Source organism: Orcinus orca, chromosome 20, assembly GCF_937001465.1.
Source record: "Orcinus orca chromosome 20, mOrcOrc1.1, whole genome shotgun sequence".
Taxonomy (NCBI): Eukaryota; Metazoa; Chordata; class Mammalia; order Artiodactyla; family Delphinidae; genus Orcinus; species Orcinus orca.
In genome coordinates this window covers 41,359,516-41,377,237 of record NC_064578.1, presented here as the reverse complement: position 1 = coordinate 41,377,237, position 17,722 = coordinate 41,359,516, and the positions used below count along the sequence as shown (strand labels likewise).

At 47.7% G+C, this 17,722-nt stretch overlaps 2 protein-coding genes across 3 annotated transcripts in view; one reads left to right on the top strand and one right to left on the bottom strand.

Moving 5' to 3' along the window:
- The first annotated feature begins 1,565 nt into the window (after nt 1-1,565).
- The window catches only part of SLC7A9 (solute carrier family 7 member 9), a 34,960-nt gene continuing 18,803 nt past the window's right edge, over nt 1,566-17,722 (top strand). Inside the window, exons 1-8 of one of the 2 annotated variants that reach the window (XM_033413782.2) lie at nt 1,566-4,045; nt 5,544-5,691; nt 5,969-6,211; nt 6,646-6,771; nt 7,008-7,107; nt 7,868-7,912; nt 8,400-8,523; nt 9,379-9,482. In XM_033413782.2, the coding sequence (XP_033269673.1) occupies nt 3,959-4,045; nt 5,544-5,691; nt 5,969-6,211; nt 6,646-6,771; nt 7,008-7,107; nt 7,868-7,912; nt 8,400-8,523; nt 9,379-9,482 (977 nt within the window). In that variant the 5' untranslated portion in view covers nt 1,566-3,958. The remainder of the gene's footprint in view (nt 4,046-5,543; nt 5,692-5,968; nt 6,212-6,645; nt 6,772-7,007; nt 7,108-7,867; nt 7,913-8,399; nt 8,524-9,378; nt 9,483-17,722) is intronic. The other variant, XM_049703863.1, reaches the window with a different exon arrangement.
- Nucleotides 9,996-16,495, bottom strand: LOC101271327 (NF-kappa-B-repressing factor-like). The gene has a single exon (XM_033413780.2). The coding sequence runs from the start codon at nt 16,155-16,157 to the stop codon at nt 13,656-13,658; it is 2,502 nt and encodes an 833-aa protein (XP_033269671.2). The 5' UTR covers nt 16,158-16,495; the 3' UTR covers nt 9,996-13,655.

Sequence of the window (17,722 nt, the reverse complement as noted above, 5' to 3'; positions counted from 1 at the left end):
TGTAAACTGGTGCAGCCACTATGGAAAACGGTATGGAGATTAAAAACAGAACTATATGATCCAGAAATTCCACTTCTGGGTAAAAACGCAAACTTGAAAAGATATCTGCACCACCATGTTCATTGCTGTATTGTTTATGACAGCCAAGATGTGTCCAACCTAAGTGTCCATTAGTGGATGAATAGATGAAGATGTGATATATATACACATATATACATATATGTAATACAATATTATTCAGCCATAAAAAGAAGGCAATCTTTCCATTTATGACAACATGGATGGACTTTAACAGCATTATGCTATGCGAAATAAGTCAGAGAGACAGAGATGGATGCTCTCACTTGAATGTACCAACAGGATCCCTCCCCCCAGAAAACCCCCAAAACCAGATAAACAGAAAAACAGACAAAAAACCCAAAACCCAAACAACCCACCTCATGGATGTAGAGAACAGATTGGTGGTTGCCAGAGGTGAGGGGTGGGCAAAATGGGTGAAGGTGGTCAAAGGGTACAACCTCCAGTTCTAAAATAAATGTCTCAAGAGATGTGATGTACATCATGGTGACTATAGTTAATAATACTGTATTGTTGGAGACTTGCTAGGGAATAGATCTTTAAAGTTCTCATCACAAGAAAAAGTATTTGTAACTATGTGTGGTGACAGATATTAACTAGATTTATTGTGGTGATCATTTCACAATATATACAAATATCGAATCATTGTACACCTGAAACTAATGTGTCAATTATATCTAAAAAAAATGATGGACAATTCTAAGGTAGAATTGCACTATTCCAATAGCTCTTGGATATATATAGATACTGTTTCCCAGATAAGAGTTTTTAAATTGTGCTTTCCTTGCTAATTGTTTTACAGTCAGACTGTAAATCCTTGACATTTAAAGACTTTGCACATTCCACTGACTCTTTATGAGTTCTTTCGGTTGGGATTTTGGTAGGTAAGTGAACGCCTGTTATATGGCCTTTTGGGTCCCCCGCAAAGCTCTGAAGTACTGTCAGCAGCAGAGGGAAGGAATATAAGATGAGTAAACTTAGGAACAGAAGAAAGTTTGAAAACTTGAAGCCAGGTCTGGGACAAGTTTTAAGTGGTAAAGGAAGAGCCGGCATCTGTCCTGAAGGTTTGACTCTGACCCTGACTCAGAAGATAAAAGCCAAGAGGCTGTGGGGATATGGATTTACACTGCTGGGCTGAACGTGTCTTTATAAACCGTTACAGGACCAGGGAACCAAATACGTACCAAATATAAGACGATAAAATGCAGATGGTGTTACCATCTTCAAACTGCAAGCATCTGTGCAATTGGAAAAGGCACAGTTTGAAAGTGAAGGTCGGGACTTCCCTGGCAGTCCAGTGGTTAAGACTCCACGCTTCCACTGCAGGGGGCTTGGGTTCGATCCCTGGTCGGAGAACTAAGATCCCACATGCCGCGGAGCGGCTGGGCCCGTGAGCCATGGCCACTGAGCCTGCGCGTCCGGAGCCTGTGCTCCGCAACGGGAGAGGCCACAACAGTGAGAGGCCCGCGTATCACAAAAAAAAAAAAAAAAGAAAGTGAAGGTCAAGAGCTTTAGCAGAAACTTAAGAAGCAATGGAGTTGTATGAAAAAAATAAATAACATGAAACTTCCTAGGAAATTAACTGTGAGAGGGATTTGACTGCAAGGAGGTAAAACTTCAGCCATGTGGTAGAAGAGCTGGATGCACAGTGAACCAAAGGTCCTAAAGAACTGGGGAAAAAACTGTGAAGACACATCCACATTATTTTCCCTGAGGGGGGGAAAAACCCTTACGATAATTGGTTGAACACTCACTCTGCTGGGGAAAAACAAAACAAGAAGAAACCACAGCTTCAAGAAAAGAAATGCGCACCAAGGGCCAAAAATGAACTGAAGTCGATTTCTGACCCTCAGCAAGGATCCTCATGCCCAGATGTTCCAAACTCAGCATTTGACAGAGGCCCAAGAAGCCCATGGGATCCTCTGCATTAACAGAATGCTGACACTTAATGCATAACCTTCTGCAGTTCTCACAGTTCTGTGAAGGGGAGTGCCAGGACTAGCCCATTTTACAGATTCAGAACTCAGTTCTTGGAGAGAGGCTAAGTAACTCTGAGACCACGTGGCTGGTGTGGGCTCACAGGACCCTCTAACTCCCCACTACCGCCACCCCCCCACCCTGCTTTCCTCAGTGGTTTCTGTTAGAATATCAGCCCTCTGGGGCAACCTTGACCCAGGGAGCCTTCTGTAGGGCTCTGCAAGTACAGATGGGCCAGACCTACCTCTGAGTGCTGCACTGTTGGCAAATGCTTAAGGGGTGCCTCAGGCAAGCCTGGGGGCAGGTCCTGCCTCCGTGCTCTGGAGAGACAGCCCGTGAACGAGCACTCTGCTCGGGCTCTGGCCACGGCCGACAAGAGGATCAGGTGCCCTGATGAGCAGGCATGGCCCCGTCAAGGGGGGCAGGTAACAAACTTCTACATCAGGACCCTGACTCTGGGAAAGCAGAGGTCCTCCACATTCTCAGTAGGCTCTAAGAGATGACCCTGAGAAATCTGCCCTCCTCCCAGGTCTGCCTGTCCCAAAGTGCTCCCACAGTAAACCTCAGTGACTCACCAACCCTGTCCTGTGACCTTTGGTCTCATCTGGATATCTGGGATGCTGTTAAATCTACCCCAGCGCAAAACTGCCGGAGGAGATGGGCGATAAGCAGCAGTGCTTCAGGCTGGGCTCTTCCGTCCCAGATGCGGTCTCAGCAGGGGCCAGACAAGCTTGGTCAGAACCAGTGGGAGGCAGACAGGCCAAGGACCTTGGAGGAAATTCCTCAGTGGGGAGGGAAAGGGCTCCCCCCAACCTGTGAGTTAGGAGTGCAGCTACTGTTGGTGCCGCCTGCCTGGAGTTGTAAATAGAACCTATTAAGATAATAAAAGAGTGGGTTCCAAAGTTTATCTCCTCTGGTTCCAGTCTTTAGAGAGATTTCTCCTTATAGGATGTAGCTGATCTGGGGGGAATCTGGTTAATTTTAAAACAGACTGGTCTGGACACAAATGAGCAAAATAAAAACAGTTTGGAGAGAAACTGGCTGCTCGACCCTCCCTTTTTTGTGTGGTGTATCCAAGCTTCGTTGCTTAAAAAAAAAAAAAGGTGTTTAATAATTACCTTTATTGACCTCTGTACCTTGTGGCTTCCTTCTCTCCTGGGCACGAGACATGGCCATTCCTAGGGCACTACTGTGCAGAGGAAGGTGGTCAGCTGCCCTGGGCAGGTCCCTGGGCTCCTCGAGGTCAAGGAGAAGGTAAGGCCACCAGGTGATGGGAAGGCTGGCTGATCCCCTGGCCAGGGACCCGAGAGGGACTTCATCTGGAGAAGGGGAACAGGGAATGAGCACTAAGTAGTTCAGCCTTGAACGGATTTCCCTCAGCAACGTTCCTGGCATCACTCAATGAAAAACTATCTATACCGTGGATCTATTGTGTGAGGTGCCTTAATTACTTGGGGAGTAATTATGAGAAAAGCCTTCCTTCTTCAGACTTGACTCCACTAAGGATATTCCAGTATGTTTTTAAATATTTCTTTTTAAAAGCCTTTGAAAAAATGAGGTTGGGCTGTAGAATGACTTTCAGGCATGTCACTGCTGAGGGTGTGGGCGCATAGGATAGGTGAGGGGGCACGGGGGTACCGGAGTAGTTTGGAAAAGAGCTTGGAACCCCAGCTGCCCAGGCTCTGAACGGCAGTCAAAATTTTGCTGGGACTGAGCAAATTATCCCTAAGGAGTCGACAGCTGCATTTCCCCCAAACTGTAGCTAATCATCTGCTCATAGAATCAGTTCCCACAACCCAGGTGCGACAGCTGAGCCCCCATTTGCATCTTGTCCGATAGAGCATTTGCTGAGTGAACACCCGTGTCCTCCTTGCAGCCTCCTAGAATTGGCAGCGGGTGGAAAATGGAAGAGACAAGCCTGAGAAAAAGGAGAGAGGATGAGAAGTCGATCCAGAGCATCGAACACAAGACCACAAATCTCCAAAAGGAGGTAAGGCCGTCCTTAGGGGCAGGCTCTTCCCAGGTCCAGCCACGGGGTGCACGGCCAAGTCCCCCCACCCCATCTCTGATCGAACAATTCCTTGTACTCACCTTTCTCTCTCGCCAGTGAACTCAGCATATTCTTGTGAGGTTAATACATGTGTGCTTCTGCGTGCTGGGTAAGCACCCGAAGGGGTGGCTGTTTGCTCAGACCAGTGGCCTTTTCCGGGATGGTCGGAGAGGACTTCTGATGTGGAGTCCCCTGTACAGCACCTTCACCAAATGTTGGTCCCTCTTATGTTTGAATACCTCCAGTGATAGGGAAATCCTATTCCTTCTTTTTGTTTAACATCTTTATTGGAGTTTAATTGCTTTACAATGGTGTGTCAGTTTCTGCTTTATAACAAAGTGAATCGGCTATACATATACACATATCCCCATATCTCCTCCCTCTTGCGTCTCCCTCCCGCCCTCCCTATCCCACCCCTCTAGGTGGTCACAAAGCATGGAGCTGATCTCCCTGTGCTATGCGGCTGCTTCCCACTAGCTGTCCATTTTACATTTGGTCCTTTATATAAGGACATGGGGAGGGGGAAGGGTAAGTTGGGACAAAGTGAGAGTGGCATGGACTTATATATACTGAATCAAACTATTTTATTCCTTTAAAATTTTTTTTCTTGATTCACGTATGATTTACATAGAGTGAAATGCACATCTCTTCAGTGTTCAGTTTGAAGTGTTTGACAAACTGGTCGCCCCAGAAAGTTCCCTCTTGCCCCTTTCCAGGAGGGCCCCACCCCCCGAGTTCTATCTCTGCAGAGTAATTTTCCCTGTTGTGGAACTTCATAGGACGGAATCATACAGGGTGTGTCTGAGCAGGGTCTCGTTGGTAGGAAGCTCATATTCTACAGAATGACATGAGAGGAAGCTCACAGCCCCCGAGTGTTTCTGTCCCTGGAGACCTTGCTGCTCACCCCCTCACCCCCACTCCCCTGGCCAGGAGCCCCAAACCCTGACTTCACTCTTTGTCTGGGGGGAGAAGCTCCGTTCTGCTATGCCCACCTAAGAGGTGGGTCCCAAGGGCCTTTCCTGTTGGTGATTGATTGTCAAATCAGCCTTTATTTACCATCTGGGCACCTTTGTCAAGGGTGGTAAGGGTTGGCGCATGGAAACTCGGCCGGGCCTATGAACCGTACTGGATGTGAACCCTGGGCAGTAACGGAATCTTTCTGTTCCTCTATTTTTTCCTCTGTAAAATGGGTATGATAATGGCGTACCCGACTCATGAGGCTGTTGTGAGGATTAATTGACTTACAAGCGAAGCCCCAGGAGCAGCTCCCTGGTGCTCCCCCTGCAACAGCACAGGGTGAAGGCGCCTGGGACACTGGGGGCTGCCCTGGCCACACCCAGAGTGGGAGGGAGGGAGGGAGGAAGAGGGCTGCGTCTGGGCCTCTTGAGCCCCACTGGGTGGCAGCACTAACTCTCCTCTCCCCTTCTCCACACCCGAGCTGGGCCTGTTCAGCGGCATCTGCATCATCGTGGGCACCATCATCGGCTCCGGGATTTTCATTTCCCCCAAGTCTGTGCTCAGCAACATGGAAGCCGTGGGACCCTGTCTCATCGTCTGGGCGGCTTGTGGGATTCTTGCGACACTGGGTAACAAAGATGCCCTGCCCTGAACACCTTCTGTTGAGTGTGGGGCTGCTATTGGGGCTCTGTTTGTGCCTGGTCTTGCTGCTGCCTGGGATCCCCTTCAATGCTTGTGCACAGACAGGTGTAAATCGGGCTTCACAGAATGTCCAATGGCCAGAGTTCAGGAGGAGAGGCACCGTGATGGGCTCCGGGAGCATGTCCCCCACGGGGGAGAGGGGTTCCCTCGACCAGGGCAATGCCTCACGAGGGGCCCGGGGCCCCCTTCCTCTCTGTATTCCAGGCGCTCTGTGCTTTGCGGAGCTTGGCACGATGATCACCAAGTCGGGGGGCGAGTACCCTTACCTGATGGAAGCCTTTGGCCCCATTCCTGCCTATCTCTTTTCCTGGACCAGCCTGTTCGTCATAAAGCCCTCGTCCTTTGCCATCATCTGTCTCAGCTTCTCTGAGTACGTTTCTGCGCCCTTCTACTCAGGCTGCAACCCTCCTCAAGTTGTCATTAAACTCCTGGCTGCTGCTGCCATCTGTGAGTACGTGTGTGAAACACTGGGCAGGGGTCAGAAGAGACCCGGCACGGATGGTGTGGGGAGACTCGGCTCCTGCACAGCCAGAAAGAGGCCGAGTGGGCCTGGAGGCGCTGGTGAGGAGCAGGGCCAGGTCTAGTCTTGGGCCCAAGCCTGATGCCCTTGGCCATCCAGTCCCTGCTCTGCGGGGCCATCGGAGCTGTCAGGGACGGCTGGCAGCAGGCTGTCCCACAGGGGCCCGGCTGCTTCTCCATTGCCCTTGGGGGGAGGCAGCCCGGCTGGATTTCAAAGGTGCATTTGAGGGATGTGGCAGTGGAGAGGGGAGGCTGGAGGGGTGGGCCTGGGAGTGGAAAGGAGACTCTTTCCAGGGCCTTAAGAAAGGAGGGAGATGTTGAGCCCACAGACACAGAATGTTGCCCACCTCTGACTTCCCCAGTGCTCATCACCACGGTGAACGCGCTGAGCGTGCGGCTGGGGAGCTACGTCCAGAACGTGTTCACAGCGACCAAGATGGTGATCGTGGTCGTCATCATCATCAGCGGAATTGTCCTCCTGGCCCAAGGTGACCTGTGGCTGGAGGGGAGTGTGATGCCACACAGCACAGACCATTTGGAAGTCTTGCTCCTAAGCGTACCCTTAAGGCAGGAATTCAACAGAAACAATCTTTCGTTCCCCGGTTTTTCAGCGTGTGTTTAATCACCTGAGGTCATTAGGCATCCCCTGCCTTCCCAGGCAGGTGATGCCAAGTCCCAGGCTGGTCAGCTGACACCCGCTTTTCACCGTCTGGCTTAATTACAGGAAATACAAGGAATTTTGAAAATTCCTTTGAGGGCACAAAGCTGTCTCTGGGAGCCATCGGTCTGGCGTTTTATAACGGACTCTGGGCGTATGATGGATGGTAAGATGGTACACGTCTGGCTGTGGGTTTCTTTAGGCTATTTTACTGAAACCCTGTGGAAAGCAACGACTTCTCCTTTTCGGGGTTTGGTGGGAGCCTGACATTTACCTTTGCATCTCCCTTTCGTGAAGCACCCCACCCTTCACGCTTCTGTTCTCCTCGGACCCCAGAGACATTGAGGCCCCTGCCCCTGTCCCATTCGCTCACATGCCAGCAGCCCTTGACACAGTGTCCCGTGAGCCCGCAGTGGTGGGACCCTGTGCCAGAAGCTTCACCAGACACACACAGGCTCAGCCGGATTGGAGGCAGCAAGGGCTGCTAGGCACTGGACAAGGCAGATATTCAGTAGCACTTGCAAACACTAGGTTTAGTCGGTGAGATTCTGTTTGTGTCCAGTGGCCATCCGGGACACTGGTCTTTCCCTCATGCAAAGCATCTGCAGGCTCCATTCCCTTTTCAGAAAAAGAATCTTCCATTTGTTTTCAAAGCACACTGGGGACTCATTGCTCCCAATAATTGTGGAAAATTCACACGATTCCCATGGAGGGCAAAGACCTACCAACTGAAAGATGTGCAGATCTCAGTAGTCCCACCACCACCAGGGCTCTCTCCGAAAGAAACTGCCCCGAAATTCCTACAAGGGGAATTTTCTCTGTGATGGAGTAGCTTAAATGAGACCTACATTTATTATTTTGTGTTTCATAATCTTAGCAAAGAAAGTCAAAGTTATGTTACTCACGTTACTTTTTTTCCCCTCTAGGAATCAACTCAACTATATTACAGAAGAACTCAGAAACCCTTTCAGGTAAGAAAGCTGAGTCAGGGCAGGAGACAGTGGACAGGTGAGGGTATTTCTCTCCCCCAACCATAAAGTGGAGCTGCTCCCCCGTCATCACCCACCACCCCCTTCCACGCAGAGGATGGTTTCCTCATTTACACTCGTTAGAGCTTGGTTTTGTTTGGGGCAGTAGAATGGTTGCTAAGGGGAAGGAAGAACTCTAGGTTATTTTGCTTTATAACCAATTCAATTTTACTGCCCTGGAGTCTGAGAGAGGGAGAGTTCTTTCTCATTTGAAAATGTCACATGTCCCCACTGGGGCTCTGCTGTCCAACAAGCCCCCTGCTTCTGGGTGGGCCTCAGGAAGGGCAGCTGTGACCCCAGCCCACCCCAGGAGCAGGTGGAGGGCTGGCCGGGGCGGGTGGAAGAAAGGCGTAGACGAGGACAACAACCTTGTGAGTCTCTAACAGGATGCTCTGGTCTGACTGGGTCCCTGGGTCCCTGCCCCTCCCAGAAACCTGCCCCTGGCCATCATCATCGGGATCCCGCTGGTGACAGGGTGCTACATCCTCATGAACGTGTCCTACTTCACTGTGATGACAGCCACCGAGCTCCTGCAGTCCCAGGCTGTGGCCGTGGTGAGTGCCCAGGGTCTCTGCGGGAGGGTGCCTGGTGTGTGGGAAGGGGACAGGCAAGGGATAAGTGCTCAAGTTGAAAGGCCCTCACCGCGGGGGAGGGAAATAATCGTCTAGGAGACCAGACGCGGAGAGGGTGTGCAGGTTAGGGCAGTCCCAGCCACCCAGCTGAGGTTCCAGGCTGCCAGCAGGTGGCAGGTCCTGCTTTCCCAGCACACCCCGCCCGCGCCCCCCCCCTCCCCCGCACCGGGGAAGGCACAGAGTGTAGCTGCAGCAGGGTTGGACTTCACCAGGGTTGGGGCTTTGACAGGCAAGTGTAGGGGAGAGAAAGAGCAAAGGAGTCATTAAAAGAGGGAGTTATAATAATGGACTGTGGAATTCAAGCTGGGGGAGGAGGGAAGAGGACAGAGGGATGGGTGTGAGGGACAGGTGGAAAGGTGGGTGGGGTCCACGTGCTGGAGGAGGCCTTCGGAGCTGGAGCGGGACAGGAAATGAAACTAAAAACAGGCAATGATGTGACAAGGATGGGGAGCGTGGAGAGACGCAGCTTGTTGACGGGCCACTGACCGGAGAATAGGCGGCTCAGAGGGGAGGGAGACCAGGTCATTCCGAGGGAGGGAGAGGCAGGGGCGGCAGAGGTTGCTGAAACACTGCGAATTATGCCAGGAAGAGGTGGAGAAGAGATGTCCATCACCATCCGCAGAGGAGGTCGTTTCCTCCCGACGGGCGCTCCACTGTGCCTCCCGGAGGTGTCCGGGAGCCCAGCTCAGCGGGGCCGCTGGGAGGGCACAGCAGCTTGCGGGGCCGGTGGCTCCTGGGGGCGCGCACGGTCTCAGGACGCACCCACTTCTCTCGCAGACGTTTGGTGACCGCGTCCTCTACCCTGCCTCGTGGGTCGTTCCACTCTTCGTGGCGTTTTCAACCCTCGGCGCCGCTAACGGGACGTGCTTTACGGCGGGCAGGTAGGGCCGGGCCCCCACCCCGGGGCGGAGTGCGCACAGGGCGGCGCCAGGCCTGAGTTGGGGTGATGGAGCCGAAAGCGTGCGCGGACCGGCGCGTTGCGCGGGCCCCCGGGCCCCGAGCGAGGGAGCGAGGGAGCGGGGACAGTGCTGCCCGCCCCAGCGCAAGGCGGGGCTTCGCGACCCGGGTGAGCGAGGTTGACCCGTGGGACTTTTTACCGAATGAGCTTTCTTGAACATCTTCTCAGGTTAATAGATACACAGTCTAGATCAGGGATTGGTAAACTTAAAGGGCAGATAGTGAAGGTTTTAGGCTTGCAGCCCGTGTAAACCTGTCATGTTCTGTCTTTGCAGTCGAAAGGCCAAAAGCTGTGATTACGGTCCACTAAAACTTTATTTACATAAACAGGCAGTTTTCCAGCCCCTGCCGAGCCTCTGGACCCTATCCGGTGTAGAGACGGTTGCTTTGGAATCCCCTTTACGATGGAGCATAGTTTCACATCACCTCCACTCACGGGCTAGTTGGGGGTGGTTTTTATAAACACTGCGACAGGGGACATTCGTGAACACGTCTTTGCCCGGCTGTCCAGCGTTCTGAGTGGATAGAGTTCTGAGAGTGAAATTGCCAAACTATAAGCACGTAGACGCTTAAAAAAAGAGAGAAATCCATGCCACAAAATCATTCCTTAGAGCTTTACCTAATGCATAGATCAGTTCGGAGAGGACCGCCATTTCAAAGTATTGATTCTTCCAATCTACGGGCATGGACTAGCTCCCCATTTATTTAGGTCTTCTTTAACTTTTTTCAAAAAAATATTGTTTTGAGTAACAGCTTTCAGTATACAGTATACAAATTCTTGCACATATTTTGTCAGATTTACTCTGAAATATTTCTTCATGCTATTGTAAATGGTATTTTCAAAAATGTAAACATTTTCAGTTTCTGATGGTTTGTTGCAGGTATATAGAAACACATTTTAAACAGCTCTACTGAGGAATAAATGCCATAAAGCTCACTTTGTAATTCGACAATTCAGTGATTTTAGTAAATTTACAAAGCTGTGCAAACATCATCACAGTCCAATTCTAGAACATTTTCATCATTCTGAAAAGTTCCCTCATGCCTAGTATGGTTAATCCCCTTCCCACCTCCAGGTCTAGGCAACTACTGATCTGCTTCTGACTTTTCTCTGACTTTGCTTTTCCTAGACATTTCATGTAAATGGAATGATACAGTATGACACTTGCATCTGGCTTCTTTCACTTAGCGTATTCTTTTTGAGGTTCCTCTGTGTCCTAGCGGGTATCAGTTCATTCATTTTAATTGCTGAATAGTACTCCATTTTATAGATGTATATTTCATTTACCCATTCACCAGCTGATGGACATTTGGATTGTTTCCAGTTTGGGCTATTGTGAGTAACGCTGCTGTGAGCATTCATGTACATATTTGTCTCTCTCTTTTTTTTTTAATGTTTAAGGGTGCTTTTATGGACACATACTCTTTTCACACAAATTCGATCATGCATTGCATTTTGGTCTGCGATTTGCGTCTTCCTTGAATTAGCGATATATCACGAACATCCTTCCAGGTCCTCACATGTAGATCTTTTGCCTAGCAGATTCGAAAAAAAGTTGTCTAACATCAGTAATATCCAGGGAGACTGAGGAAAAAGATGCTCTCATCCACTGTTTATAGGGGATAAAAGCTTACATTTTGAAGGGAGAGAATGATGTACTCTCTGTTCTGAGGGAAAAAGGAAGGTCCATTACAGGGCATTTTCTCTAGTAGCAGCGGATTCTGTCACTAACACCATGTCCTCTCTCGTGAAAGAGTTGAATTCCGGTGAGTCCCTGGTTCCCTCTCATTTGTCTGCTCATTGCAGAAGGACCCGTAACTTATGTTAGAGATCTCTGAAAAGGCTTTTCTAGCACAAATCCATGCCCGAAAACCCGGGTACCTTCACAGTGGACCTACCCCAAGTGCCGTGCGTGGCGACGTGTAAGTATCTTCTGCTTGGGGGTATTTTCTCAGTAACAGAACACTTTTAATGCTACAGAAACAGAGTTGCCCTGAGTGCAGGCCTGGAGGACGCTCTTTCTTTGCGAGTTCTATGGCCTGTCCGCGGAAGGAAATTAGTCCGGATGAAGCTCCAGGGTGTCTCTGGGAACTCTGAGGGATGGCATTCCTACTCGTATCTCATTTGGTTCTGCTGCTAGTGATGGAGGGTCTCCTGCAGAGGTGGGGAGTGGCTGTGGCTCACCGCAGGGACAAGGGCACTGGCAGCAGAAGTTCTGGGAAGTGCTCCTTGGCGTGAGCCCTCCCGGAGTCTGCCATTAGCCCCACCAAAGAGCCTGTCCATATATGTCTTTGTGTGGACATAAATGCTTTCATTTCTCTGGGGTAGATTCCTAGGGATAGAATTGCTGGGTCATATAGTAACTTTGTGATTAACTTTTAAAGAAACTGCTTAACTCTTTTCTAAGTGGTTGCTCCATTTTAATTTCTGTAAACAGTGCATGAGAGTTCCAGTTTCTCTACATTCTCACCAACACTTGTATTTGTCTTTTGCTTAAAGTTATTCCACTGGGTATTAGTATGACACTGTGTTTTTTTGTTTTAATTAATTATTTTTGGCTGCGTTGGGTCTTTGTTCCTGCATGCGGGCTTTTCTGTAGTCGCGGTGAGTGGGGGCTACTCATCGTTGCAGTGCGCGGGCTTCTCATTGCGGTGGCTTCTCTTGTTGCGGAGCATGGGCTCTAGAGCGCAGGCTCAGTAGTTGTGGCTCATGGGCTTAGTTGCTCCGTGGCATGTGGGATCTTCCTGGACCACGGCTCAAACCCATGTCCCCTGCATTGGCAGGCAGATTCTTAACCACTGCGCCACCAGGGAACCCCTGTCATTGTGGTTTTAATTTGCATTTCCCTGATGACTAATGATACTGAGCATCTTTTTGTGTGCTTATTAGCTATTCGTATATCTTCTGGTGAAATATCTATTCAAATCTTTTGTCCATTTAAAATATTGGGCTTCCTTTTATCTTCTTATTGAGTTGTACATGTTCATCATATATTCTAGATACATCCTTTATCAGGTATCTGATTTGCACGTGTTTTCTCCCAGTCTGTGCCTTGTATTCTCTTTTTTTTTTTTTTTTTTGATCAACTTTGGCTCCTTTTTATTCAGGAAGCATACACTAATCCTTTTTATACAGTTTTTTTTACATTCCAGAAATAAGCGAAAATAGCAGTTTTAAATAGGTTACAAAGTTGGCTTTGGGGGTTAAATAAGCTTTTTGAGAGAGGGACCAGCCCGCTAACCTTTTCATCAAAGCACCAATGTATCTTCAGTCTTTTACCAAGCTCCACCACAGCTGTGGCCACCTTGGATGTGCTATACACCCAAATCATGTGAAAGCTATGGCGGAGAGTTGCTGCGAGTCTCTCTGCAAGGCACCAAGAACAGACAGTTCCAGCTTCCTTTCTTCAGACTGAATCAAAGTTTTGGGAACTTTTCAATTGCTCTCTCAAGTAGTGCTCTCTCAGCATGAAGACTAGAATTTGTTAACACTCATATATCACAAGATACAGTATATCACTTCCAATATTCTGGAAACCACATGGTAGAAGTTATAAATAAATGAACACTAAAATTACTTTAACAAAGTTTTACATCATTTAGTTGGTAAGGACATTTACACGTACAGCACAATTTACTATTAAACCTTCTATAACTGGCTTCACATAAAGATGAAAATAGATAATACAAAATGACCTGACATCTTCAGTTAAGTCTGGAATTAAGACTGTAGTTTTATTGTAGTCAATATCAACTTTACATATTGTTGCAAATTGCTGTGCTATGCCCTTTAAAATGGGAATTTCTTTCTTGGGGTGAAATTCCATTTGGATATGTGTTCTTACTTTGTACAAACTACGAAAATCTGAGGGACACAGCAATATCAAAGACACAAACAGTAACCGCACGATATTATCTGCTGGATTAAGCTAATACAAGTGGACAGAATTCTTCAAGTTCCAATATCTAATAAAGCACTCTATGAAATGAACAAGGTGAAACATCTTAATGAATATACTCTGCAACCAGAACATGCAGCATTTCTTTAATCCACGAATCTGCCTCATTAGGCATTTACGAAATAAATTAGTAAGATCTCAATTCGCTTGAGGCATCACAAGCTCGTAACGCCCCACTTGGCCTTCCTGTTTGAGCTGGTCTAGTAAATCCTCCTTCCGTCTTTTTCTGCCTACCACCAGGTACCTATCATGGGCCACCGCATGAGACTTACTCTTAAGACCATACTTCTGCGCAATCTGATGTATTTGCTTCCGCTCATCATTAGTCAGCTCTGTAGAGAAGGTTAAATCCGTGTGGCTCTCCGAGAGGGCGTAGTTTCTGATGATCTGTTCAATATCTCCCTTGGCAATTTTATTTACCCTCCCTACATCAAGACCAAGCCCTGCCCGCTTATGACGCTCTTTGACAGAGATTGGCTCCCGAATGCCCTCACCAGATTTACCTAAAACACCACCCGTCCAACCCATCTTTCTCAGCAGCTGATTTCCAATGTTATCTTCTTTGATTTGTTGTTTGTAAGCCTCCTCTGCTGAGCGACCCTGAATTTCATTTCTTGAAATCACATCTTCAATAGATCCTTTCTTCAAGTTGTTAATGACAGTCGGCTGGGTCTTTTTGAGGGTTTTCACAGCTTCCCCAGCAGCTTCATATTTGACAGTTTTCTTCACTCCAACTGCTTCTGCAATGACTTCACTCTCTAGAATCACCTTGCATTTCCATCGGAGTCCTGTCATTCTTTCATAGACATATTCAACTGTCATTCGATTAAACTGAGCTGTGTCGTTCAGCGTGCACACAGGATTTGAAGAATTCTCATAAACTACGAGATCCTTTATATCTTTCTTCTTCCCAGATCCCCTGGGTGAAGAGCCTGTTTGGCATTGTGAACTTTTGACAGATGGGTAAGTGGGTTGTGTTTTCTGAAGGATTTTCAAAGCCTCAGCAGCAGCTGCATGTTTACTTGTTTTTTTGGTTCCATAACCTTCAGCTAAGCAGTGATCTTGCAAAAACACTCGACAACGCCATGTACAATTTGGCATCATCTCATATTTGTATTCAACAGACATTTTGTTGTATGAGGCAGAATTGTTAAGGATACCAATTGCATCATTTGCATTTTCTATAAGGATAAAATTGGTCCAGTGTTTGGCAGAAGCATTAAAAATTGGCTGTCCAGAAGCCTCTTTAGCCAGCACCACCAGCTCTTCTGGTCGTTTCAGAGCTGGAGGGAATTCATATGAAGGCATGCCAATCTGACACACCACAAGGTCCTCTCCAATCGTGTGCTTGAATTTCCGTCGGACAACCCTAACTTCAATACGTTTCTGCAAGAGTTTTACAGCTAGCTCAGTAGCTCGATCCCTGGAACCATTCTTGCTGCTAGCATAACCTGTAGTTAAGTAGATATTTTGGCATCTAACTTCACAAGCATAACCATCTGTTAGAAGTTTTTTATTTGGGGGGATGTCAGCAGGAGGGATTTCTTTTAAAGGAGTGTATATATATTCAGGATTTGTCTTACATGCCTGAATACAACGAGTTAACATATATGTGTAATTAATTTTATCAGATCCAGAAGTCATCTCTGGACTAGAAACGTTCTTCCAGATAGTTGCTGTTAATTTTTCAATAAAATACTGCTTCTCGGCTACCACTGACTCAGGAAATGTCTGTGACGGTGAAGGCTCAGGAGCTGACTGGCAGTTTGCCTGCTGTGATGTGCTGCTGGGGGCAGGGTTCCCACTGTCAAAATACATGTTGGCTGTTGCAGGCTGGTCTTTTGTGAAAATAAATCCTGATGAATCACAATACTGAGAATTTCCACCTTGTATACTGAAAGAGTTCTGAGTATAATCTTGGTAGATGTCTCTTGGCATGCTGGCAAAATGTGTTTGTTCATTTACCTCTTTTGCTGGAGGGCCATAAGGATCTTCCTGTCTTTCATCTTTTGAACTACTAGCTACAAAATGTACAGGCTCAAAACGAGGTCTCACATGGAATTTGGAACCGGCTTGCTTTTCAGGAGGATTTTGACCATCACATGTTGAGAGGTGACGTTTTTGACCTTTGGAAGGTTTGGACAGCATCAGATCATATGAAGGCATCTCCCCCATATCCATACCTTCAGCCATTTGGAGAATTTTTTCCATCAAGCGTGGGCTGTACCTGCAGCCCAGGAAAACGTGGTTGGTCCAGGCAGCGGAGAGCGCGAGGAGCTGGTCTAGGGCAGCGCCGGGATAGCTGTGCAGGTGTCGACAGATGAAGCTGCGCCGCAGAGCCCACTGCCGGTCACTTTCGTGGCTATAGCGCCACTGCTCCAGCACTGGCTCGGGCGGGGGCGGGGGCGGCGGCGGCGACAGGAAGTCGCCCCCCAACAGCAGACGTATGCCAGCCATCTTCTCTGCCCCCAAGCAGGGACCCCAGGGATGAAGCAGACTCGCTACCAGGAGAGAGCGGGAGCGGAGGTCGGTGGGAGGGGCCGGGTGAGGAGGGGCGCACCGAGGCGCGAAACCAACTCCCAGGGGACTGGAGTGCTTGCGTGACGGGCGACCGCTGAAGCGGCGAGCACGAGCTTGCATCCCCGGCAACCCGGGAGCACGCCCGTTGCATTCCTCCAACTCGTGGAGGTGCAGGAGAAGGGCACCCGCCGCAGTCACACGCGCGCCCGGGAGGCCGAGCCAGGCCCCACGCTCCGCACCTCCGGCTACCCGCAGACTCACGCACTGCACTGGGAAGGAAAAAAAAAAGACACCGGCACGCTTTGCTCCCCTTCCTCTAGTCTACCTACCCGCGTGCAGCCCCGAGGTTATGAGCTATTCTCCTTTTCTTAGTGGTATTTTTGAACACCAAAGCTTTTAACTTTGACAAAGGGCAGTTTATCAGGTTTTTTTTTTTTTCATGTGTCATGCTTTCGTTGTCATATCTGAGAACCTTTGCCCAACGCAAGGTCACAAAGATTTTCTCTTCTGTTTTATCTTAAATGTTTATTAGGTTTAGCTCTTACATTTAGGTATACGATCCATTTTGAGTTAACTTTGTATAGTTATGTACCTGTGCAGCTTGGGGGTTGGCCAGGGGCTTGTGCTACATTGAATTATGTTGGATATCATTTTTATGAGGTCAAATCTAAGATTTTTGCTTACTGGTTTTTGAGTTTTCTATCTCACATAAACAGACCTTCCTCTCTCCTTTCAAAAATGCCCACCTATGTTTTCTTCTAGCATTTTACTTTAGCTCTTTGACCAATCTAGAAAGCGTCTTGACGTGAGGCATAAATCTCACTTTTTTTCCCCAAACATTTACCTATTGTCCACCCTTTCTCCTACTGGTTTGAAATCCAGCATTATCATTCCAATGTACTTGATTCACTTTGTTTCACAGCTAAATATTTTCCTGTGCTATTATCTTACTTATTACATGTTTCACAGCTTCAGTAATGGAAAATCTGGTAGGACTGGTGCTCCCACATCAGACTTCTCCTTGCCTGTTTAGCATTCCAGATGCACTTACAGTAATTTTGTCCAGTTCCGAAAAGTCGTGCTTGCATCTTCAGTGCATGGAATTTATATATTGATTTGTGGAGAACTGACAGAATTTAAAGAGTGAATTCACAGCATCATCTTGAGTCTAAGTCTCCCCTCCATCTAGCAGTCCCTTTCCTCCCAGTTTCACTGACTTGTTCTGGGAATTAATACTATGTTTATATCTTTTCAAAGTTCAAAAAGTAGTTTTTAAAAATGAGTCTTTTTGGCCTGTGTAAATCTGACTTCTAATGTTATTGTATTGTACTCAGAGAGTGTGATCTTTACAATATTACTTCTTGAGAAGTTTTAAGACTTCCCTTGTGGCTTACTGCCATTTTTATAAGTGTTCCCATGGTCTTGAAAATAATGTGTATTCTACTAACTTCTAGGTTTTTATGTTATCATTAAGTTTGTACCTTGACTGTTCAAATCTTATGCTCTCACAGTGGTTTTGTCAAGCTTTGCCTCCTATGTTTTATGGGCTCCTGTTTTTTTTAAATTTATTGAGGTATAGTTGATTTATAATATTATATGTCCCACGGGTAAAAGTCCCAGATGTACAACATAGTCATTCACAATATTTAAAGATTATACTCCATTTATAGTTATTATAAAACATA